General features: G+C 31.6%; 2 protein-coding genes across 12 annotated transcripts in view; both read right to left on the reverse strand.

Annotated features, from left to right (window-relative positions):
* Positions 1–124: 124 nt before the first annotated feature.
* RpI1 (RNA polymerase I subunit RpI1) lies at positions 125–9636 on the reverse strand. 2 transcript variants are annotated; one of them, XM_025296873.1, is made up of 6 exons: positions 9424–9554; positions 9167–9344; positions 4314–8704; positions 3948–4103; positions 3554–3857; positions 125–270 (listed from the first exon to the last, which is right to left on the reverse strand). In XM_025296873.1, exons 3-6 carry the CDS (start codon positions 8694–8696, stop codon positions 173–175), a joined length of 4941 nt encoding a protein of 1646 aa, XP_025152658.1. In that variant the 5' UTR covers positions 8697–8704; positions 9167–9344; positions 9424–9554; the 3' UTR covers positions 125–172. The 2 variants fall into 2 exon arrangements, with proteins under 2 accessions (XP_025152658.1, XP_011143918.2); XM_011145616.3 differs by lacking the exon at positions 9167–9344 and having other exon boundaries at positions 9424–9636.
* A 2044-nt stretch (positions 9637–11680) lies between these two features.
* subdued (anoctamin 1) overlaps positions 11681–22059 on the reverse strand; it is a 35593-nt gene continuing 25214 nt past the window's right edge. For 9 of the 10 annotated variants that reach the window (XM_025296859.1, XM_019842636.2, XM_025296855.1 and 6 more), the window contains 6 exons: positions 21740–21972; positions 20435–20632; positions 18689–19121; positions 16724–16929; positions 13751–14038; positions 11681–12930 (listed from right to left, as the gene is read on the reverse strand). In XM_025296859.1, the coding sequence (XP_025152644.1) occupies positions 12613–12930; positions 13751–14038; positions 16724–16929; positions 18689–19121; positions 20435–20632; positions 21740–21972 (1676 nt within the window). In that variant the 3' untranslated portion in view covers positions 11681–12612. The remainder of the gene's footprint in view (positions 12931–13750; positions 14039–16723; positions 16930–18688; positions 19122–20434; positions 20633–21739; positions 21973–22059) is intronic. The other variant, XM_011145621.3, reaches the window with a different exon arrangement.

Here is a 22059-nt window from a genome sequence, read left to right on the forward strand (position 1 = left end):
ATATATATATATTTATATGTATACATATTCATGAAAACACATTACACATACATATGTATACACATGTATAGAAACATATACGTATGCGCACACACGTATGTATGCGCAATTAAGTATACAAATGTCAGAGGTATATGGATGGATGTTAATGATTGTATACAGTTGATGGTCTTCATATATTAACAAATAGAGAACATATTCCAGTACCAGATTTACAAGGTTGTCCCAGCATAAGTCTACTTGAAGGTGATAATAAATCATCCTTTTTCCCTGCATATATTATAAAAGAATAATATTAGAATGATAATTTACAAAACATGTATGACGAAAAATAATACTATTAATAGTCTTTTGTTCATTAACCCTCTGCGAATCAAATGAATAAAATTCACCTTAAAATAAAAGTCACCCTAAATCATGTAGGGTTTTAGAACATAGAAAAGAAGAATAATATCTTTTTGAAATCTAAATAGAAATAATTTTTCTTTACACTTTGTTTTGAATTGAAGTGGAATGCCAGTTTTTTTGCTCATAATACAGCAGTTTTAAAATCACTGAAGTTAATTAAACCCCATACGTTTGCAGAAGGTTAAATCTATTTTCATATGTACAGAGTGACCCACGTATGACGACTCAAAAACTCTAAAAATATTTGTTATATCAAAAAATTGATCATGACAAAGTTTCATGTTCGAGAAGTTTTCCTAAGTGTATAAATAAAAGTCCGTACCCGCTCTCCCCTGAAGGGGGTGCGGGGTAACTTTATAATTTTAAATGTTACACATTAGGATTCTATGGGAAGAAACAAGTAAACTTTATCTGGAACATTTCTTTAAGAAATATTTCGATCAAAAATGATAAACATTTAAACTTTACATAAAGTGTATTCAAATTAAAATGATAAAATCATAAATTAAGTAAAAAACTTCATAGTTTACCACATTTTTATTTCATTAAATGTTCAAACTGTTGATTGACCACTCACATTTAAACACATATTAATTCTTTTTGCAAAATTATGTCTAAATAAAATGCTTTTCTGCGGTCACGCTAGTACAAGCTTCACGTATTCTTCGTTTTACATTTTCCAGAATTAACACCATATCAACTTCCACGTCAAATTGAGCTTGACTTAGAACTGACTAGATGTACATAAACTTATATTTGTGTTCCGATGAATATGTATGAAGAATATTGTATTCTACTCAAGTCTTCTAACAATAACAAAGACCTTGATACTAACAAAAAAACAAACACATAATACACGTACACGCACTAGCGTTGCCATCCATTTTCAACCCTGGGATATATCAAAGAAAAAGTTATATTTCAACCACCCACGACAAAAGAAGATTTAAAACGAAGAATACGTGAAGCTTGCGTTAGCATGACCCTAGAAATATTGTTTAGAGTTAGACCAAATTTTGTAAAAAGAATTAATAAATGTTTAAATGTAAGTGGCCAACAATTTGAACATTTAATAAAATAAGTAAAAAAATGTGAAAAACTATGAAGTTTTTTATTTAATTTATGGTTTTATCACTTTAGTTTGGATGCACTTTACTGTAAAGTTTAAATGTTTATAACTTTTGATAAAAGCATTTCTTAAAAAATGTTCCAGATAAAGTTTACTTGTTTCTTCCCATAAAATCCAAATATGCAACATTTTAAAGATCTCGTTTGATATTATTAAGTTATTTCATAATTTTGTCTAACTCTAAATAACATTTCTGGAGTCATGCTAGCGCAAGCTTCACATATTCTTCGTTTTTAATCTTCTTTTGTCGTGGATGGTTGAAACACAACTTTTTCTTTGATATATCCTAGGGTTGAAAATGGATGGCAACACTAGTGCGTGTACGTGTATTATGTGTTTGTTTTTCCCCTGTTAGTATCAAGGCCTTTGTTTTTATTGGGAGACTTGAGTAGAATATAATATCCTTCATACACATTCATCGGAAAACAAATATAAGTTTATGTATATCTAGTCAGTTCTAAGTCAACTTGACGTGGAAGTTGATATGGTGTTAATTCTGGAAGATGTAGTTATTCCGCATCCCCTTCAGGAAAGAATGGAGGCGGACTTTTGTTTATATACAGGGTGTCCAATTTTAAAGTTTACAGTGTTATATTTCGCAAACTGATGATTTTATTGAAAAATGTTCCAAACAAAAGTTGTAGGGTTCAGATGGAACATCTGACGGTGACCTTGGCTTGACCTTAGATTATTGTTTGAAGGTCACATAAAGGTAAACTTTAAAATCTTAAATGGAATCCCCCATTTTTTATTACATATTCTTGTTACATATTATTACATATTATTACATATTCTTGTCCCTTGAATGAATTACATAGCCCTTGTCGAGACGTTTTCAAAACACTACTTTTGTCTTTTGCGTAAGCTATTCCTAAGATATTAAGCTTCAAAGTTGACATACCACCAGCATTCGCGGTCCCCGATGTACACCACGGGGGGAGATTGCTCGGTCAGATTTGTACATTATAATGGCTCTAAAAAGAGATGATTGTGTTTGTGTCTGAGTGTGTGTGTGTGCGCGTGTGCACTTGTGTGTGTGTATCTGTGTGTGTCTGTGTATGTCTCTGTATATGTGTCTGTGTGTACGTGCGTGTTGTGTGTGTGTGTGTGCGCGCGTGCGTGCATGTGCATTGCGTATGCGCGTGTATGTGGGGGGAGAGCTCATTCATCATAGATGTCGAAAACGCCGCCATCGACAGCTCGGCATACTCGAACTCGCTTTTCAAAACTTTCGACGAGTTTCACAAGAATGTTTGCTAGAATCGCTCGGCATTTCTGATGCGATCCATCATATTCTGCCGCGTCGTTGGCGGTCGATGGAACACTGCGTCTTTAAAAAATTTCCATAGATCAAAATCCGGAGGAGTAAGGTCGGGTGATCTTGGTGGCCACCAAATTAGACCATCCCGACCTATCCATCGATAAGGGAAAATGGCATCGAAGTGATTCCCGAAGGAAAGTAAACTATGATGTACAAATTCGACCGAACAACCTCCCCGCGGTGTATATCGGGTAATGCGAATGCCGGCGGTATGTCAATTTTGAAGCTTCATATCTTGGGAATAGATTACGCAAAAGACAAAAGTAGGTAGTATTTTCAAAACATCTCGACAAAAGCTACAAGAATATGTAATAAAAAATGGGGATTCCATTTAGGATTTTAAAATTGACCTTTACGTGACCTTCAAACGACAATCGAAGGTCAAGCCAAGGTCACCGTCAGATGTCCCCCTTTGAACCCTACAACTTTTTGTCCAAAACATTTTTGAATAAAATCATCGGTTTGCGAAATATAGCATTGTAAACTTTAAAATTGGATACCCTATACTTAGAAAGACCTCTCGAATACATGAAACTTTGTTGTGAACAATTTTTTGATATGACAAATATTTTGAAGTTTTTGAGTTGTCACACTTGATGTGGGCCACCCTGTATATATCTAACTAAAACAATTGTTTGTGTTTTGAATATTTTTATATTGCACTGTCTATATACACAAAATCCATTATTACTCACCTTGCAATGTCGCAGTTTTTAGAAAATTCAATGAACTTTCGAAGCTCATTTGCTGCAACGGCGAAGATGAGTTTTCCATTCCTTTACGACTAAGTGGTTGAAATGTGCCATCAAACGTCATGTAATCTGCGATTAGTGATAGATGTCTAGAGTCAACGGTGATGCCATACATTTTAAAGACGTCTCTAATTTCTTTTATAATGACTCTATTTGCAGCTTCAATCCCATATGTCTGAGAAATATTATAGATGTCGTTGGAATATAATTTATTTAAATTAAGAATACTGTCATATTTAAACATTTCCTGCAACAAAAGGAAATATATTATATTTATAAAAAATATAGAAGAATATATACATTTGTATAAACTATTTATGATTTATATTTTACTTACCACTATGTTTAAACCGTCCGTTTTAAGAATCATTTCACCTTCATTATTTTGGAAAGTAAAGGCTTTTTTGATATACGGGGTTTCCCATAAAACAGTTTTGCTCGCAACATTTCTGATTATTGTTGGCAGATCTAATTTTATCATTTTAAGCGGTAACTGAAATGAGAATTAGATATCTTAATATCTTGATAATATTCGCTCTTGTTACTTATGTTGGTACTTTTATAAATAATAGATTTTATATATTCTAATAGGGTTTGATTTTCGAAGTTAACAAGGTTTTTTCTTTTATAATTATTTGATTCTAAATTAATGTAGCATGAAAGAAAGTAGCATGACAAATCTTTAAATATGACAAATACTTACCCAAAATGTAAATTGACACCATGAAAATTTATTCTCATCATAATCATAATCCAACGCATTCTTATACATATGTATAACTTCACTTCTTCTATTAGAATTACGTTTATCATTTTTCCTGTAATTTAAGTTTTCTGTCATATCATCATCATCATCATCATCATCATCATCATCTTCATCAAATTGATTGTTTCCTAAATCTTTATTCGCATTATTGTCTGCTTCTTCATTCTCATTGTTCATAACATCTTCCATTTCCTCTTCTTCCGGATCCTCATATTCTTGATTTTCTCGATGACGTGATATCGATCTATTCATCGTGGCATCAGCATCTTCTGCAGCTCTTTCTTCATCGGATGATTCATGCATCTCTCCTAAGTCTCTCTCCCCCCGCATGTCTTCTCTTCTTTCTCTTCTCACACTTTCTTCTTCATCAGGATCAGCCTGATCTAACATTGCATCCTCATTATTTGTCCGTTTTCTATTATTTTCTTCGAAGTATAATAAAGTGCCAGTTATTTTGGCGATTTTCTTAATTTCCTTAAATATATTTTTGAAAAAAGTTTTTTCCGTCTGTTTAATCACGTACTGCGGATGAACAAAGAACTCTCCCTTATAATATTTATAAGGAAGAAACTCTATCTTTATAGTGTGCACTAATCTTCTATGCGGGGCCTCTTCCATTTTTCTGCTTATTGTGATTATTTTTAATACGTCGCTCAAAACACATTTAGTTAATTTTACGCGCAATTTCTTCGACTGCTTCGTGAGTTTTTGCAGATTGCTTTTGAAAGGTATCTCCATACTTGGAGTTTTGATATTCTTCGATGCCATCATTAGAATCTCTCGTAACCTAGGAATACCTAAGGTTACGTTCATGTCTCCACGTCCTGCAAAATGAAATGTATTCAGAGTCATTTGAGTGGATGGTTCACCAATAGATTGTGCTGCTAATAAACCGACTGGTTCGCCGGGTGGACAAATGGTTTTCATAACCTTCATAGATAATAGGTCCCTCAAGCTTTTCTTGATAATATTTGGTGAATGGGAGAGATATTCTTCCAGTAAGCTTTCTAATCGTTCCGATAGTACACCAAATTCAACATCTTGTCTATACTTCGACATTATCGGATCGGGACACCTAACACATTGTATATGAAACATTTTCTTCATTTCCTTATCTATTTTCATCCATTTTTTTATAAGTGATAACGCAGCCTTAGTCCTTCCACAATTCTTCTCGACGCTGTTTTTCTTTGTATTATTATTCTGATTAACATTCTCCATAGAAAATTTACTAAATTCACTGATCCTCCTTTTCTGTAAAGGAGGACCATTTTTAATTTTCCATTTCTTAATTTTCTTTATTAACTTCATGATTTTTTCATTATTACTCGATCCTGTTTTGAGATTCTCTAATGCTTCTGCATCTACGATAGCATCTTTATTGTCAACTAAAAATGGTATTTGCTCCTTTTTTAAGAAACGCGAGCCGGGTATATCGAGACCATCTTCGCCATAGTAAAACTGAATCAGACTACCATCAGAGTCTCTGACTGTTGAATCGTAATTGATAACTAGACCCTCTAAATGTTTTATAAGACATCTTTGTAAATATCCGGATCTGCTTGTTTTAACAGCGGTATCGATAAGACCTTCGCGACCTGCCATACAATGGAAAAAGAATTCCTGAGACTTGATGCCAGTCATAAATCTTCCTACGATGTAACCACCGGCTCTAGGTGTTGAATCATATGCCTGAAAACTCGGTAAACTTTTTCCGCTAATCATTAACGGCGGTCTTTTACCTTCCAACTCGATTTGTCCTAATAAACACGATATCTGCATAGTGTTTACTGTGGATCCTTTCGCACCGGATTGTACCATAAGTTGTAAATTATTGTCAGGAAATTTTTTCGAAAGTCCCATTGGTAGACATGTTTTATTGATATCATTGGTGTAAACATCCAGCATATTTTTATACTTGCGATCAACCTGTGCGCGAAACTTTGAGTTACTCCAGTAGGATTCTTCTGTTTTAACTCTGACTTCGTCCATAGGTGTATCATCGGATAGCTCTACGGCAGATCTCTGTATACTACTCCCGATAATTTTACTATTGGAGATAATTTCTTTGCGTTTCTCGTCAGCCTCGCGAGTTATTAAAATATCTTCGATACCAAGCGTGAATCCGTTCCATTGTAAAAACGCTTGGAAGAGTTTGCCAAAAGCACTCAGCATCTTACTCGCGCACGTACCACCGTACAATTCATAAATACAATGAATAAGACCATACGGAGTTGCACCATAATGCATTTTATCGAGGACACCACACAATAACTCACCATGTCGAATTATAACTTCCATTTCCGACATAGTCTTTGGGTCATCAAATTCTTTTCCGCATTTCCAACGTCGCGGTTCGTTCACCTGCCACTCCTTCAAACTGATTTTCGTGTTGGAAGTTAAATTAATTCGCGCCTTATTACCGGGGATAATATTGATAATGACAGTTGATAGAATTTGTTTACCAGACCACTGTAATTTCGGTTTGATAATAGCTGGAGGTAGAAGAATGATATCGCCTTGTTTCATTGACAGTGCGGTGTAAACCAATTGCGTGTAATCCGCCCTCGAAAAAAATCTACCTCTTGATGTTAATCGTACTCCGGACACCATATGATCCTGTATAAGACCACTCAATGGCGTTCCATCTTTCGGTACAAGATATTGATTTGAGACACTAACTATATTGTAACTCTCACTTCTAGCTAGTTCGTTTTGCGGGAAATGAGCGTTCATCTCATCACCGTCAAAATCTGCGTTGTATGCTTTGCAATTCGCATAATGAAGACGTAAAGTTTTTTCCCCCTTAAGAATACGTGCTTTATGAGCCATTATACTAGGCTTGTGTAACGTCGGTTGTCTGTTCAATAATAATACATCTCCGTTTTGCAAGTGACGGTATATCACTTTAATGCCGCTAAAGAATTTGTTAGTTCTGCTGTTCGTTGTGAAGAGACGTTTCGCGACAGCTTCTCTCTTTGTAGAATCATTACTGCTGATAGCTTGTATCATTCCATCCTCGTTCTCTACCATAACTGCGCCAGGATGAACGTCAGGTCCATTCAGAATTAATCGTCGCAATTCGACGACATTCCACGGTGTCACTGGCACGGGATACGTCAGCTTGAGAGCAAAAGCTTCAGGAATACCGATCTCATCGATGTTCAAGTTAGGATCTGGAGTGATAACTGAGCGCGCAGCAAAATTTACTCTTTTACCCATCATATGCATTCTGATAATACCTTCCTTCTTCTCGATAATCTGTTTCAAACCCTGACAATGAACCGATTCCGAAGTCTTACTCATCTCACGATCCATCAAATGGTCCACATTGACTTGTAGTCCTTGCCAAGCATTATGCAATTTCTCAATTGCTGTAAGCCCTCTTATCTGTTCGAAAACTAATCGACCTTCTTGAGGTAATTGATCAGTACCTCCATCTTGAATTGTTTGTATAATATTTCTCAAAATAAGACAGTCTTGCATGATGTTTTTGTATACTTGAGTTTGTGGATGTTCAATCACTTGGCCGTGAAGTATATTTACGGGCCGTACGATCGGTGGCAATACAGGTATTACTTCGAGGAAGAACACATCAGTGGGATATTCGATGTCCATTAAGTCCAAACAGGGTATAATTAACTTAAGGAAATCCTTTTCATTGTTCCACAATTTGCGCAGATATTCTTTAGACTGATCCGGCATAATCATCACTGTCTCTAATTTATGCACCACTGTGCTAGACACCATTTCCTTAGGAGCGGAATCCTTAGAATTGTTCAATTTAGTTGTCATTATTTTATTTTGCATCACTGAAATCTTTGGTATGACTTCGTGACAATTAATACATATTTTTACAGCTTTATATTGTTTGAGTATATTATCAACGTACATATGCCATTGCATATTAATATTCTTTGTATTCATTTGATTTTCATGATTCTGAGGCACACCACAGCTGAATCTGTCCCTGTTATAAATATTTTGTATGTAATTGTCAATGAAATCACGAATATATTCTGTTTGTGCCTCTAAGACGTTCGGTATCTCAGCTACTGTTGATGTTACTTCTTGATCTAAATTATCGATATCACTCAGTTGTCCTTCATAGAGTAACTTCCATTTGGCAGATAATAATAACTTGACGTATGGTGGTATTTGAAAGGTGAAACACGACAAGCATGACAATTTGATTAACATGCATAATACTTTATGAAATAATGGGTTGACAACCGGCATTGACAATTCTATGTGTCCAAAGTGACCCGTGCATGTATGGACATTACCGCCACATGTACCACATGGTTCCGAATTACCCATTAATGGGCCTGGAATAAATTAAATATATATTTGAGTAAATTTCGTATATATACATATACATAATAAGATATAAAACAGTTTATTATCTATTTTATATATATTAGTGATGTGCGAACTTCGAATTCGAATCGAATCGAATTACATTAGATTCGACTCGAATCTGAATCTCTATGATTCGAATTCGAACAATTCAAAATTAAAAATCAATAAGATTTTGATCAAAACATTGCTTTTTTTAGCTAATGAGCTCTATGTATCCAGTGGATTGTTTAAATATGGTTTAAACTATTTGCTTTCACATTATTTCATGTTATTTCTAACATCTAAGAATATACATATTATAAAAAAACATTAAAACTGCATCCTACTTATGGAACTTCTTTTGTTTATAACTTGCCAATAAACAACATTTGCTTTGTTTAAACAGTATGGATATGTTTCTAAGAATGCGAAGCCTCTTCTCTGCTTACATATATGTAAAGTTTATCGTACTTAAATGTACACAGTGTCGAGAAATTGATTAATGAAACTTTTCTTGTTAATAGTTTTTTAACAAATAACGAGTGACAGCTAAAACCTTTTGCATGTTCCTCACAATGACGTCCTTGACAACATACATCAAGGTTAATGTCATTGCAGTATTTTCCCCTAAACAGGAATTTTACTGATATTTTAAAAATAGTTAAAATCTCTTATTTACAAACTATTATAGATAAATGTATTTTACCTAAAACTGGATCATACAATCCACCCTTTAAAGGATGTCCAAGAATGTTAAAAGACAATGGTGTCCTAATTTTTGTTACACTTAAATTTCTTATATCATTTGCTGTAAATACAGAGAACATCAAATATTTTGGATCCAAATGTTTTGGTGTTGTGCGTGGTTTATGCCTGAATTTATTCATTATTGTGATATTCTTTCTAATTCTTGTAAAAGTCTGTAAAAAGAGATTATTTTTTTATAAATTTTGTATTGTATATATATCTACTAGTAGTATTAGAATGTTAAAACACATATATATACATATGTAGCTAACCTCTATGTTTGTAGTAAAATACATTGTTATAATGCCAATATGATCATTTAATTAATGTATATATATAATGCATTTAAATCTCTAATAATAATTATTATCTTTTCAATTTATATAAAAATTATATATTTTTGTGTAAAGACACCAATATATGTACTTAAAAATAATAGAAATGGCTTATATTATTGTATCTATAAAATTTGAGAAAATTACCAAACATTATTTTATCTTGAATATACTTACAAATTACACAAATATTGGTGAGAAAATAATATAATGAAATAACTAATATAATAAAAATAATTCAGTCAAAATAATAGAAGCCAAGAACAGACCTAAATTCACTTTTGGACAATAATGGAAAACTAAATAAGCCGGTTATACCAGAGTAGGGATGGACAAATATCGATCGATGAAACAAGCATCGATTCTTATTTTCTTGAAAAATCGATTATCAGACCGATATTTTTGGGGCCGATTATTCCCTAGATCGATAATTTTTTTCATCGATTATATTACTAGATTTGTTACTAAATTTTTATCACTAGGGAATTTGTTTACTACTATTCAGGCCCATCTACAATAGCTGCAAAAATAAAGCTATAACAGTAAACACTAAAAAATAAACCAACAATAGTCGACTATTATAAGAACAATCGACTCTAATTGGTTTATTTCTCGTAGTTTACGCTTATAGGCTGCGTTCCGAAATCGACTGCCAATACTGAAAATACATAGTTTGTGTCACGTATACTATAGATTTTCAGTACTGACAGTGAATTTCGGAACGCAGCCACAGTCTTCGGCTGGTCTACAATACGTTCGGGAAGGGAATACGGGAGTAGTTCCCCTGATTCCCTCCACACCGGTCCGAAAGGTAGATACCCCGGTGGGGTTTTAGCCGGTAGGAGTCCGGCATAATCCCTCCCTAAGGGACGGAGGTATCCATGATAGATTTCCCCATCGTTATAAAAAAAAAAATGGTCTACAATACATGTTGTAAGCTGTATAAGCCGTAAGAACTGTTCAATTATAGCCGATTATGCATTTTTGAAATATTTAATCATAAATTTTTATTGTACAACCATATATAAAATTATATGATATAATATATATATTTTTTCTTTCGTTTGACATATTTATATATAAGAAAATAGTTTGAGAAACTCTAATAATTTTAACAGTTATAGTAAGATGAACATTAAGCATATCTTAGTAAAATATATAAATTTTAATTATTTTAACAAAATTTTAGATCTTTCGATGAAAATATTTGTGAGATACACAATATATGAATAAAAAAAAGATCTTACTGAAATCATAATCTTACTGATATCACAAATCTTATGATTCCAATAAAATTTACTCGTTAACAGTATTAAAAAAAGTGTAATATTTGGGATCTGAAATATGGTTACTATAGACAAAATTGAACTGGAAATTCAAAAATCTAAAAAATTGATTTTTTTAATTTTAGGCTGGAACAATTAAAATGCAAACTAAATTGATTCTAAATGTCATAATAATCAATATTGTGAGTGACTGATCGAGCGGCATTTTAGCATAAAGAGGATGAGAAAGATATGCATCAGTGAGAAGATGCAGTGGATTAGTTGATAGAACATAGTATTTTATTTTTTATTACTGTTTTTTTCGCGTCAATTGTGCACTAGCAGCATTGAAAGTAACGCACTTTTAAAGTCAGATGATCGCGCTTTTGGAACTATATAACTCCGAAACTATTCGATAATGTATTTCGGTAATTGTATTATGACATATAAATCAATTTAGTTTGCATTTAAATTATTTCCAGCCCAAAATTTGAAAAATCAATTTTTTGGATTTTTGAACTTCCGGTCTAATTTTAATTATGGCAACCATATTTCCAGTCCCAAATATTATACTTTTTTTGATCCTCTTGATGAGTAGAAACTTGCAATCATCAAATTTTGTCTACATTTTTTTAATGAATTTTAGTAAGATCCTTTGCTAATATCATATACATATTAAGTTAGTGTCAGATCTGAAATAACATAAAATAACATAAATAAAATAACATAAAAATGATTACATTCGAAAATGCGCAAATGTGTAGCAGAATTTCGCTTCATGTTACGCATTATGCATGCAATCTCGTAATGTTATAACGTTGCAATGAGTACACTATTTAATATTACGCATCGCCAAGCGATTATTAATAGATTTTCAAACATTTGGTATAATGTTTCGCTTAAAAGTTCGTTTCACCGCATCACACACGTTAATTAATTAATTCTTTTTCATTAATCCCAATACATATCGTAATATTTTATAAAATAATAGAGAATTTTTCTACTTAAGTTAATAAGGTCTATCTGTACACAAGTGTTCGAACATAAATCTAGACACTTTATATATTCATATTTTGTTTGACCTGGCTTCCAAGTTGTTGTGTATATTGTAAATTTATTTCCGATGTTTCGTGAAATACCAGTTCATTTCTATAGGAAGAGGAACTACTTGAAGTTATCAGTATTCTGCAATAATTTCTTTTAACTATTTAAATAGCCATTTTAGGATAATTAGAATTTAGGATAATTAGAAGAAAGAGAACGTTTAGTAAGAAAAAAGGGAAGTAAGTAAGGGAGGAAAAAGTGATTCTGGTTTCTTTTAACACCGAGAAAATGAGATACAGCATTAGACTGATTTTTAACCAGTTATTTCTGTTGAGATTGTATAGGTGTATTCTAAAGATCTCTTATATTTTCGAAAAAAGAAGACGTTAAATTTAGCTAAAATATTTGGTCAAATAGGATTTTCTTTTGTTCCTATGTGATGTTTTGATAACGCAGATTGTACTATATATTTTAGTTTAACGACAGATCGATGTTTCTTATATATCAAACCGCAGCAGGACTAATACGTGGTTCTGTATTAACAGGTGAGACAGGACTTCCATGAACTTCCAAATCGAATTCAGATGTGGATAAAGAATTTCTCATCACTCTGTTCCATCTATTTGAACTTTCATTAGAGACCATATACGTTTGTTCCATCGTTGATTCGTTGATTGTCGGCCTTGTATGAGCTCGTAATGCTTCTTGATGTATAATGATCTCGTTAGTAATATATGCTTCGCGACGTATTTTATCGCGTAATTTTGGACTTATATCAGGAATGCACCATCGTACAAAAATTATTACGAGTGCCACAACGTTCTGAAAAATATGTAAATAATTGTGATTGAATGTAATTATTGTCAAAGTATTGTTAAATATCAGAAGAAAACATAAATATTGTGTTAATGGTATCGCTGATTGTTTATTGAAAAATTGTAAGCGAAAAAGTTTTATACGTATGATTTTCCGATATTTTAGATATTAAAACATAGTGTAAAAAATTTATGAAAATCGAAGGTACGTATGTAAAACGGTACATGTAGACTAAATAAAGCAAGAAAATCTAGTACCACTTTTTCTTCCGACAAATAGTTAGCGAGATATCATAAGTTAAATATTGAAAAAGTTATCAAGTTTTTCTCAAATATCTCAAAAAATATTAGGCAAATAAAGAAATGTTTTAGAAAAGAGTTATTCAAATTAATTGGTAGAAAAAAAACAGTGTAATAAAAAATAGGGGTTTCAATTTAAAAAATGCAAGTTGACCTTCAAATGACCTTCAAGGTCGAGGTCAAATTTGAGATCATAAAAGAACAGAACCTTATGAACTCTAAAACTTTTGTCCGGGTCATTTTTCCCTATAATGCATAGATTCTGAGATATGGGGGAGGTCCGTTATTTTTGAAAAACTTGGTATATATTTATATGGTGTGTGTGTGTGTGTGTGTGTGTGTGCGCGCGCGTGTGCGTGTGTAAAATATATATAAATATAGAACTCTATCATGTAAGGGAAGGAGAATATAAAATATATCAAATATGAAATTATTGCTTATTATTTCAAAGTTAATATGATAAATATTGTTGTTAAATACATGCTATCCAAATATAATATATACATATTTAAATTAAAAATACGTACCTCAAAAACGACGATAAAAGCTAATCTAGCTGCTAAAACATGCCAGAACATAATAGTATATTCATATTTATTTGTTGAGTCTGGTGGTTCTCTGTAACCTGGATAGCGACAAACATCGACCGAATGTTGACCCAATGAAGGTATTGGTTGTGTACCATTTTTCAGATCACTAGTATTAAATTTTGATAAAGAATGCTCCAAAAAACCTTCTAAGGAGTAATTATCAGAAATCGTTAAACGATAGACTAGCCTTGGTATGAAGTTTGAAGTAAAGGCTATGATAAATGCCTAAAAAAAACGGATTGTATTTAACAAATGGTATAAATAGTAAATAACAGTTAATTATAAATAATAAATTTCAAGATAATGTTTCCTTTCGCTGCTGATTTATGATAAACAAAATCTATTTTTCCTTTAATAACTATAAAACGAGATTTTTTTATCTGTCGTAACTTTCCTTATTTTTTACAGCATTAAGTATTTTACATTACGATATTTAGATATAAATAAAAATTTGGTAAATATTTACCTATGGGGGCCACTTCCCGATCTCAAAAATTTTAATTGTATGTTATGTAGATCATCACTCTGAGTAGTGCGGGAAGGTTTTAGCCGGCGGTCACTGTTTATTAAAAAGTTATTAACAAAAAAAGTTTGATATATACGTAAGTTGTAAATGCGTTTAGCACGGCGCGTTGCGCGCGCCCCACCTCCATTCTCTACTCCACCCCCGCCCCAGCCCATCTTATCCGCCTCTCTTCATCTCCTTCCCATTGTTTGTTTCCAATCACTTTCGGATAAATATCGGGGAGTGGGGATGGGACGCGCGTAGCACGCCGTGCTAAACGCACTTGCAATTTACATATATACCAAATTTTTTTTGTTAATAACTTTTTAATAAACAGTGACCGCCGGCTAAAACCTTGCAGCATTACTCAGAGTGATGATCTACATAACATACAATTAAAATTTTTGAGATCGGGAAGTGGCCCCCATAGGTAAATATTTATCAAAAATTTTAATAATATAATTGTTGACTATATTTCAATGTTCTCTATGTTATTTATATTTATTATATTCTATATACTTCATATATCCAGTGTGTCTCATTTTAAAAACGCACCTCGATAATTCTTTAACAAAGTATTTTCAGCAAAAATGTTTCAAATAAAAGTTGTATGATTTTAAGGGGGACAAATGAAACAACTATATTATTTTGTTTACAAATGGCACCACTTTCGAGATATTCACTGATCATTACTTTTCTTAAATGAAAACCCAAATTTTTTATTACACCGTCTTTTTCTACCAATTAATTTGAACAACTTTTGTCTTAAACATTTTTTATTTGCCTAATAGTTTTTGAGATATTTGAGAAAAACTTGATTACTTTTTCAATATTTAACTCACGATATCTCGCTAACTATTTATCGGAAGAAAAAATGGTACGAGACTTTTTTGCTCTACTTGGTCTCAAGAATATATTGCTGCAATAGTGCCCTGACTTCTAATCTCATGATTTTGAAATTTCCAAAAGTCATAAGTTAACAAAAGTCAGGGCGCTATTATAACAATATATTCTTGAAATTAAATACGACTTGAATTCTATTTGGTTGTTGTTTAATTGCATACATATTATCTGACATGATAGATGATATTTCTTTATTATTTTTTATTAAAATTATGTTAGTAAAGTATGTACACAGTTTGTAAAGCTTGCTTTTAGCAGACTTAGCTATTTGAGTTTATATTAATTTCTGCTGCTGATGAAAATCCGTAAAAGAGGATCGGAATGTACAGTGCTTTTTGATTTTTAGTTTGTATATAGTTTCGCTTCAAGACTAATATACAGGGTGTCCCAAAACAATTTTTGCAAAGCTCGTAGAGACATAAACTAAATTAAGATAAATATAAAAGTCCAATATCGTTTTGAGTTATTCACAATAATCAAATTATTATAACAACAGAAATCTGACGAATGAGTACGCGCCGAGATGGGTGATTGGAGAAGCAAGCGTTATAGCCGCTCGAGCCATAGCACGGCCTAGTCAATTTAGCGATTGCTGCCGGTGTGCGGCGAGGGGAAGGACAATGCGCCACTATTCATGTTTTATCTCGCCGCACCTACGTTTCACTGCACGCCGCTAATAGTTGCTGGATTGACTGGGTCACGCTGTGGCCCAAAAGACTGTAACACTTCTCTAATCATCCATCTCGGCGCGTACTCACTTGTCAGATTTCTGTCATTAATAACTTGATAATTATCATGAATATCACAAAACTGTATAGGACTTTTATGTTTGTCTTAATCCAATCTATGTCTCCACGAGGTCTGTAAAAATTGTTCTTGGACACCCTGTATAATACTATCACATACCAATACTTGTGTTTGGCTCTTACTTGTCTCTTATTTGCATGTAAATATATAATTGATTGTATATATAATTAATTGTGTAAGAAAGAATAAGAACCAGTCGCTGTAAGAACTAGTCGCTGGATGCTGTGTGAACATGATAGTTTAATCAAACAGCAAAAGGATAAAAATCAAAAGGATAAGCATCAACTAATAATAACATTATATCAATGTTATAAATTCACATATAGAAAAATTCAAATATAATATAACAAATGTAATATATATTGTACATAAAATAGTTATATCGATTGAGAGCAATTATAATATTGACATAATGTTATTACCAGTTAGTGCTTACTGGGAATGTTCAACAATATAACTTACTCGCTAGTGACATTTTACCAAGTTTTCAACATATGGGGAGCACTAATTAATAATCAATTTACCATGTCGAAAACCGTAATATATCTCAAATGATTGTAATATTAAATATTTTCTTTTCTATATGTTCCAAATCTCTATATAAAGCTATTATTAGTGGTTTATAGCTATTCATTCTTGCCTAAATATAAATGACAATCGGTGAATGCACTTGAATGTAAGTAAAAAATACTTACGTTAGTAATGACAGATAATTTAGAAATGGAATCCAGAATGCGGTACCAGATACCTATATCTCTGACTCGCTGTCCAACTGGCCTTCTATACATAGTTAGCAGTTTTTTTGCATCCAATCTCATTTCAAACACATTATTTAGCAGGGCAAAAAATGGCGCCAAAGGAAATGCAGCAACAAAAATTGTAACAAATCCATATTGTAGCACTAGAAAAAAGAATATTATAATTTTAAACAGTTAAAATATACACTTTTTTAATTATTATCTCGTATATTTATATACCTATATAAAATAATTTATTTATACCTATATAAAATAATTTATTTAAGTAATGTATAAAATTTTATCAGAAATTAAGCATTATTTAAAATGTTTTTAATTAAAAATTCCAGAACTAGGAGGTAGTGCAAGTATGTGCAGTATAAGGAATGCAGCTTAACATATGTTGTCAAACATCACTTCGAGTAATGTTAAAAATATTTCGTTAGTAATATAAGAAAGCATTATGTTTTCAACGTTTTTATGATGATAATCATCCGATACGTGAAATTTTTAATAAAAAAGAAACAGATTAAATTTTATTTTCTTGTTTTCTAATATTAATCTCTATAAAAAAAAAGAAATATAATAAAAATTTGTAACTATAACACAGTATTAACAACTTCAATAGACTTTTCAATATGTTAAATAAAAAATTAATGATTTAACAAAATATTCCTATCAATATTCTAACAAGCTATTCTAACAAGTATTTCTAATACTTTTATTTTCTGACGTAGTTGATAAATTTTGATATATTTTTTCTTTAAGAAGACCCCGTTAAAAAAATCTGAAAATATTAAGTCTACTGAACGGACAGATAAAAATACTGCTGCTTTTTTACTGTAATTATTACTGTAATCTCTGTCTAAAATATAATAACATCATTTTGAGTCTAATATTTTACATTTCTGATTTTTAGTTTTCTTTTTTAGTTTTATACTTTCTCTTTGCTGTTATAAAGGGTGTCCCATTTTAAATGATCCAGCCCAATTTCTTGAAAACTAAACCTAGTAGACAAAAGTTTTTCAGACAAGTTGTTTGGCTCGAAGGGGGACTGTTTGGGACAAAGATTTGCAGCAATAGCAATAGGTCAGAGCATAGATGCAAATGGTCATATTGTCGAAAAACCTCTTTGTTTCACAAGATTCTCCTTAGACTCGAGGTGATTAATATGTGGTGGTTTCTTGTTGCCGCAAGGCTATCTCATGAACTACTCACATTCAAATATAAAATAAACTTTATTATGATTATACAAATATATATTGAATATGAAGGTTAGGATACTCGGTGTGCTAGCCGTTGTTGAAAGCGCAGGATCGAATCTTCTTTTTGCAGAAATATCTGCTTCTGACAACGATTAGTCATGGATAATTTGTTCTGATTAGTTATGCTACTTCCGTCTCCGCGCACAGAACGATTGTATGTGAGTGCAGATTTAATATCCACACAATAAAAAATTCAGTCTAGGAACTTTTGAACCGTACTATATATATATATATATAGTTCTCCCATTACATGATGTACGAAAACCACAACTTTGAGTCGCTGTAACTCGAGAACTGTTCATTAGAGGACTTCATCTATTGATACTTTAATCTACATATCAAGAGCTATTATATAGCAATATTTTCAAAAATATGATTGAAAGCTATTTTCTATAAAAATTCTGCGGAATCCCTTCTATGAGAATAATAAATTGGTATTAAGTAATTTATAATTTTACATCATATATTAATTCTATTTTTGCCGCCAATTACACGTCATAAAATGACGTTTAATGAATGTAACATATCGATATCATTCCCGACTCTTCCAAAAATTTCTTAATTGCTCTATTCATGACTAAACTTTATTATTCTTTCGATGTTATTTTGCTAGATTGGTTGTTATCATAATATACAATATGTGTTATTTTATATTTACCCATTTCCAAGTATTCGGGAAAAAGACTTCTGGGGCCCCATTGGACTAATTTATAATCTCTAATCCATTGCAGAAATTTTCTAGACGAATATCTCTTATCATTATCTTTTGGTTTCTTTGACCCCATATGAACTTTCAACGTGTTCATCCATTTATAAAATAATGGGTAAAGCATTTCCAAAATGGTATTCATGGCTTGCTTGCCAACCATAATAATGCTTAGTTGAATACATAGCTCCAAAAGACAACCACCTGGCCCACATTCTTCTTGCCGGAAGCCAAAAAAACGGTTATATTTTCCTGGATAACCAACGAATTTTCCCTTGAAAAATGCTATATAAAATATGGAAGCATAATAATTAACGAACTCCAGCAAATAAATTTTTAAAGTTAAACTGTCATCAAATTCAGTTTGCGTACGAAGCAGTTCGATCTGAAACAATATAAAACAAATCTTGTTATTATGAAATAAGAACATAGAGCACACATATATATACAGGGTGGCCTACATAATTTTTAACAGCTGAATATTTCGGAAACTATTCGTCAAATCAAAAAGTTGTTCATGAGAAAGTTTTATGTATTGGAGGGCCTTTCTAACTACATAAATATTAAGTTACTCCCTACCCCCCTTAAAGGGGGGCAGGGGTTAACTTCGCAATTTCAAACGGGATCCCCTATAAAATGTTAGATGGTTGGGTTCTGCGATAAAAAACAAGTAAATTTTGTTCAAAACATTTTTTGTTAGATGTTTCTGTTAAAAGATATGACGATGTAAAGTTTCGAAGCTACAGGAACGTAAAAGCGTCGTGTATCCTTGTCTTTCGTTGGTGATTCAAACGTAAACAAATATTTATACATTCATTGAGGTCAATTTAACTATTCATGAAAATCTTGTCAGTTGTATGTTACTATTCAAAAAGTTAGCATTGTGAAAATCATAGCTATCACTATGTTTGATACAGAAGTGAATATATTATTAGTATTAGGTGAATGCCAAAAGAATTATCGGCGTGCAGCAGTAATGTTTTTTGAACGTTATGGGATTAAAAAATCGCACGTGTCATTTTTTAATGTAATTTTTTTTTATTGTGAGTTGTACGCAATTTACCATGTTCACGAAGTCGCTTTTCTACATTAAAAAATAACTATCGCTGCAGCCTCCTTGTGGCGCACTCCGGGGTCGTGTTTATGTTTTGAAAATGTTTATTACAATTTCATTTAACTTAACAAACAATAATATGAAAGCATAATCTTAGTCCTTAAATCGATATAAGAGAATTTTCCGTGCGTATTAAACAGACGACAATGCATCGGGGATTAAAAATTCATTAATTTGGACATTAAATTCGGATTCCTTGATGTCGAGGACATAAGATTAGTGACCTTTTAAATTTAATTATGCATTTTTAGCGAAGAAATAAGGTGAGTTCTTTGTGACGTAAAGCGCGCGCCTTTTTGGCGCGCGTGCCAGTCAAGTGATTAATTAAGATTATAATTAATACCTATAAAATGTTATTAACTCTTTAACTTAATAAATTACATTAACTTTTTAAATTGGACTTTTTAAAATTATTAACTCTCTATTTTACATTATAATAATTTTTCCTGTCATATTTAATGTAATAACTAACGCATTAAATTCTAAGAATCGAAGCATATGTTGTATTACAATTACTTTTTGTGTTATTTATATGTAAATAGATTTTTATATACACATATAAATAAACTTTTATGAAACGTTACCTCTGTTAAATATTCCGCAAGCCAAACGTAGATCCAATTAAAGAAAATGATACAACAGAGATTAATAGTTGCAGCAGTCGCAGTGGTAAACAATATAGCATAACTAGTTACCATAGGATGTCCATAAACGCTTAATGCTGTTAAAACAGACATCCTGTATAGAACTACTCCAAGTACGGCAGCCATTGCTACAGCTATCTATAAAGAATTTTAATATACAACTATAATAACAATAATACAACTATAATAACAATAATGACAATAATGTGATATATTTAATATATTATATTTAATAGTGTAACAATTTGTAAGATATCAAAATAAATCAAGAATTTTAAAAATATCAATACATAGAGGCCATCAAAATTAATTGAAGTATTCCCTAAAGGGGATTCTTGCAATTTCATAAGATGAATTATTAATCTATTTAAGCCGGTATAAATTATTTATTCAAGTATAGCATCTTTTAGAAAAGAATACCATACTTGAATATTTTAACTACAAAACATACTGGTTTTTTTCTACACAGATTAGTTGTACAAAATTATAAATGTTTTATATAATAAATGTATGTGTAAAAATGAGTTGGAACTCTGCTCAATATGTGACAAAAATGACGAACAATATCAAAATTAACATCTCGAGTTATTAGTATCAGTTCGAGTTAGCATAAATATTTATTGAACATAGAAGTTTCATAGCTTGTAGGAGAACAATATGATGATTAGTTTGATTACTTACTTTACTTTGATTATTTTTTCATGTTTTTTCATACTAAAGTCTTTTTTTGGAAGAAAAAACGGACCGAATTAATTCACACACCTAATAGAATTCGACAACTCCTCGGAAAATGGCGTAAATGTATAGAAAGCGAGGGAGATTAAGTTTAGTAAAAAAGGCCGAGAATTAAACGCATATAATATAATTACATCTAATTCTTTTTTTATCTTGTTAAGTTACATTTGGATCTTATTATATAAAAATGTGGTCCTCTGATATATTTTTATTAGTTCGAAAATGTAAATTATAATATATTGATTATCAAAGTTTTATGTGACATAAATATATAAGATTTTAAGAAATCTTTTTATAGTAAACATTCAACTTACACATTAAATTATAAAAAAATAAATTACAAAAATAAATTATAAAAAGAAATATTGAAAACAATTATTCTTGATCTATATTATACAATTTTTCCTAACAAAATAAAACAATGTTATCAACTATAACAAATGTTTGTTTTATGTTAAACATGTTCTTATTTAATTTTTTATTTGCTAAAATAATGCGAAAAAAGCATACCAAAAGTAGGACAACTGAGAAACTGAGAATCGTGGCAGGTAATCTCATTTTCCAATATGGTACCTTTGGTTCTTCAACATTTGTGATAATATTGATAGATTTTTTTTTTATATGTGCAAGTCGTGCTAAATATTGCGGCCTGGGATATTCTTCATGAACATCCAACCCAGTTAAATCCCATCTATGGGTGATTTCAGCAGAATATTTCTTCCATAATTCTAGGAACAATGTAGCTAGAAAAAAGCAGATTTATTATCATGAATGTTTGATTATATCTTATATAATAATAATTATACATAAATATACATACAGGGTGAAGA

The sequence above is a fragment of the Harpegnathos saltator genome, unplaced genomic scaffold (assembly GCF_003227715.2).
Source record: "Harpegnathos saltator strain DR-91 unplaced genomic scaffold, Hsal_v8.6 scaffold160, whole genome shotgun sequence".
Taxonomy (NCBI): domain Eukaryota; kingdom Metazoa; phylum Arthropoda; class Insecta; order Hymenoptera; family Formicidae; genus Harpegnathos; species Harpegnathos saltator.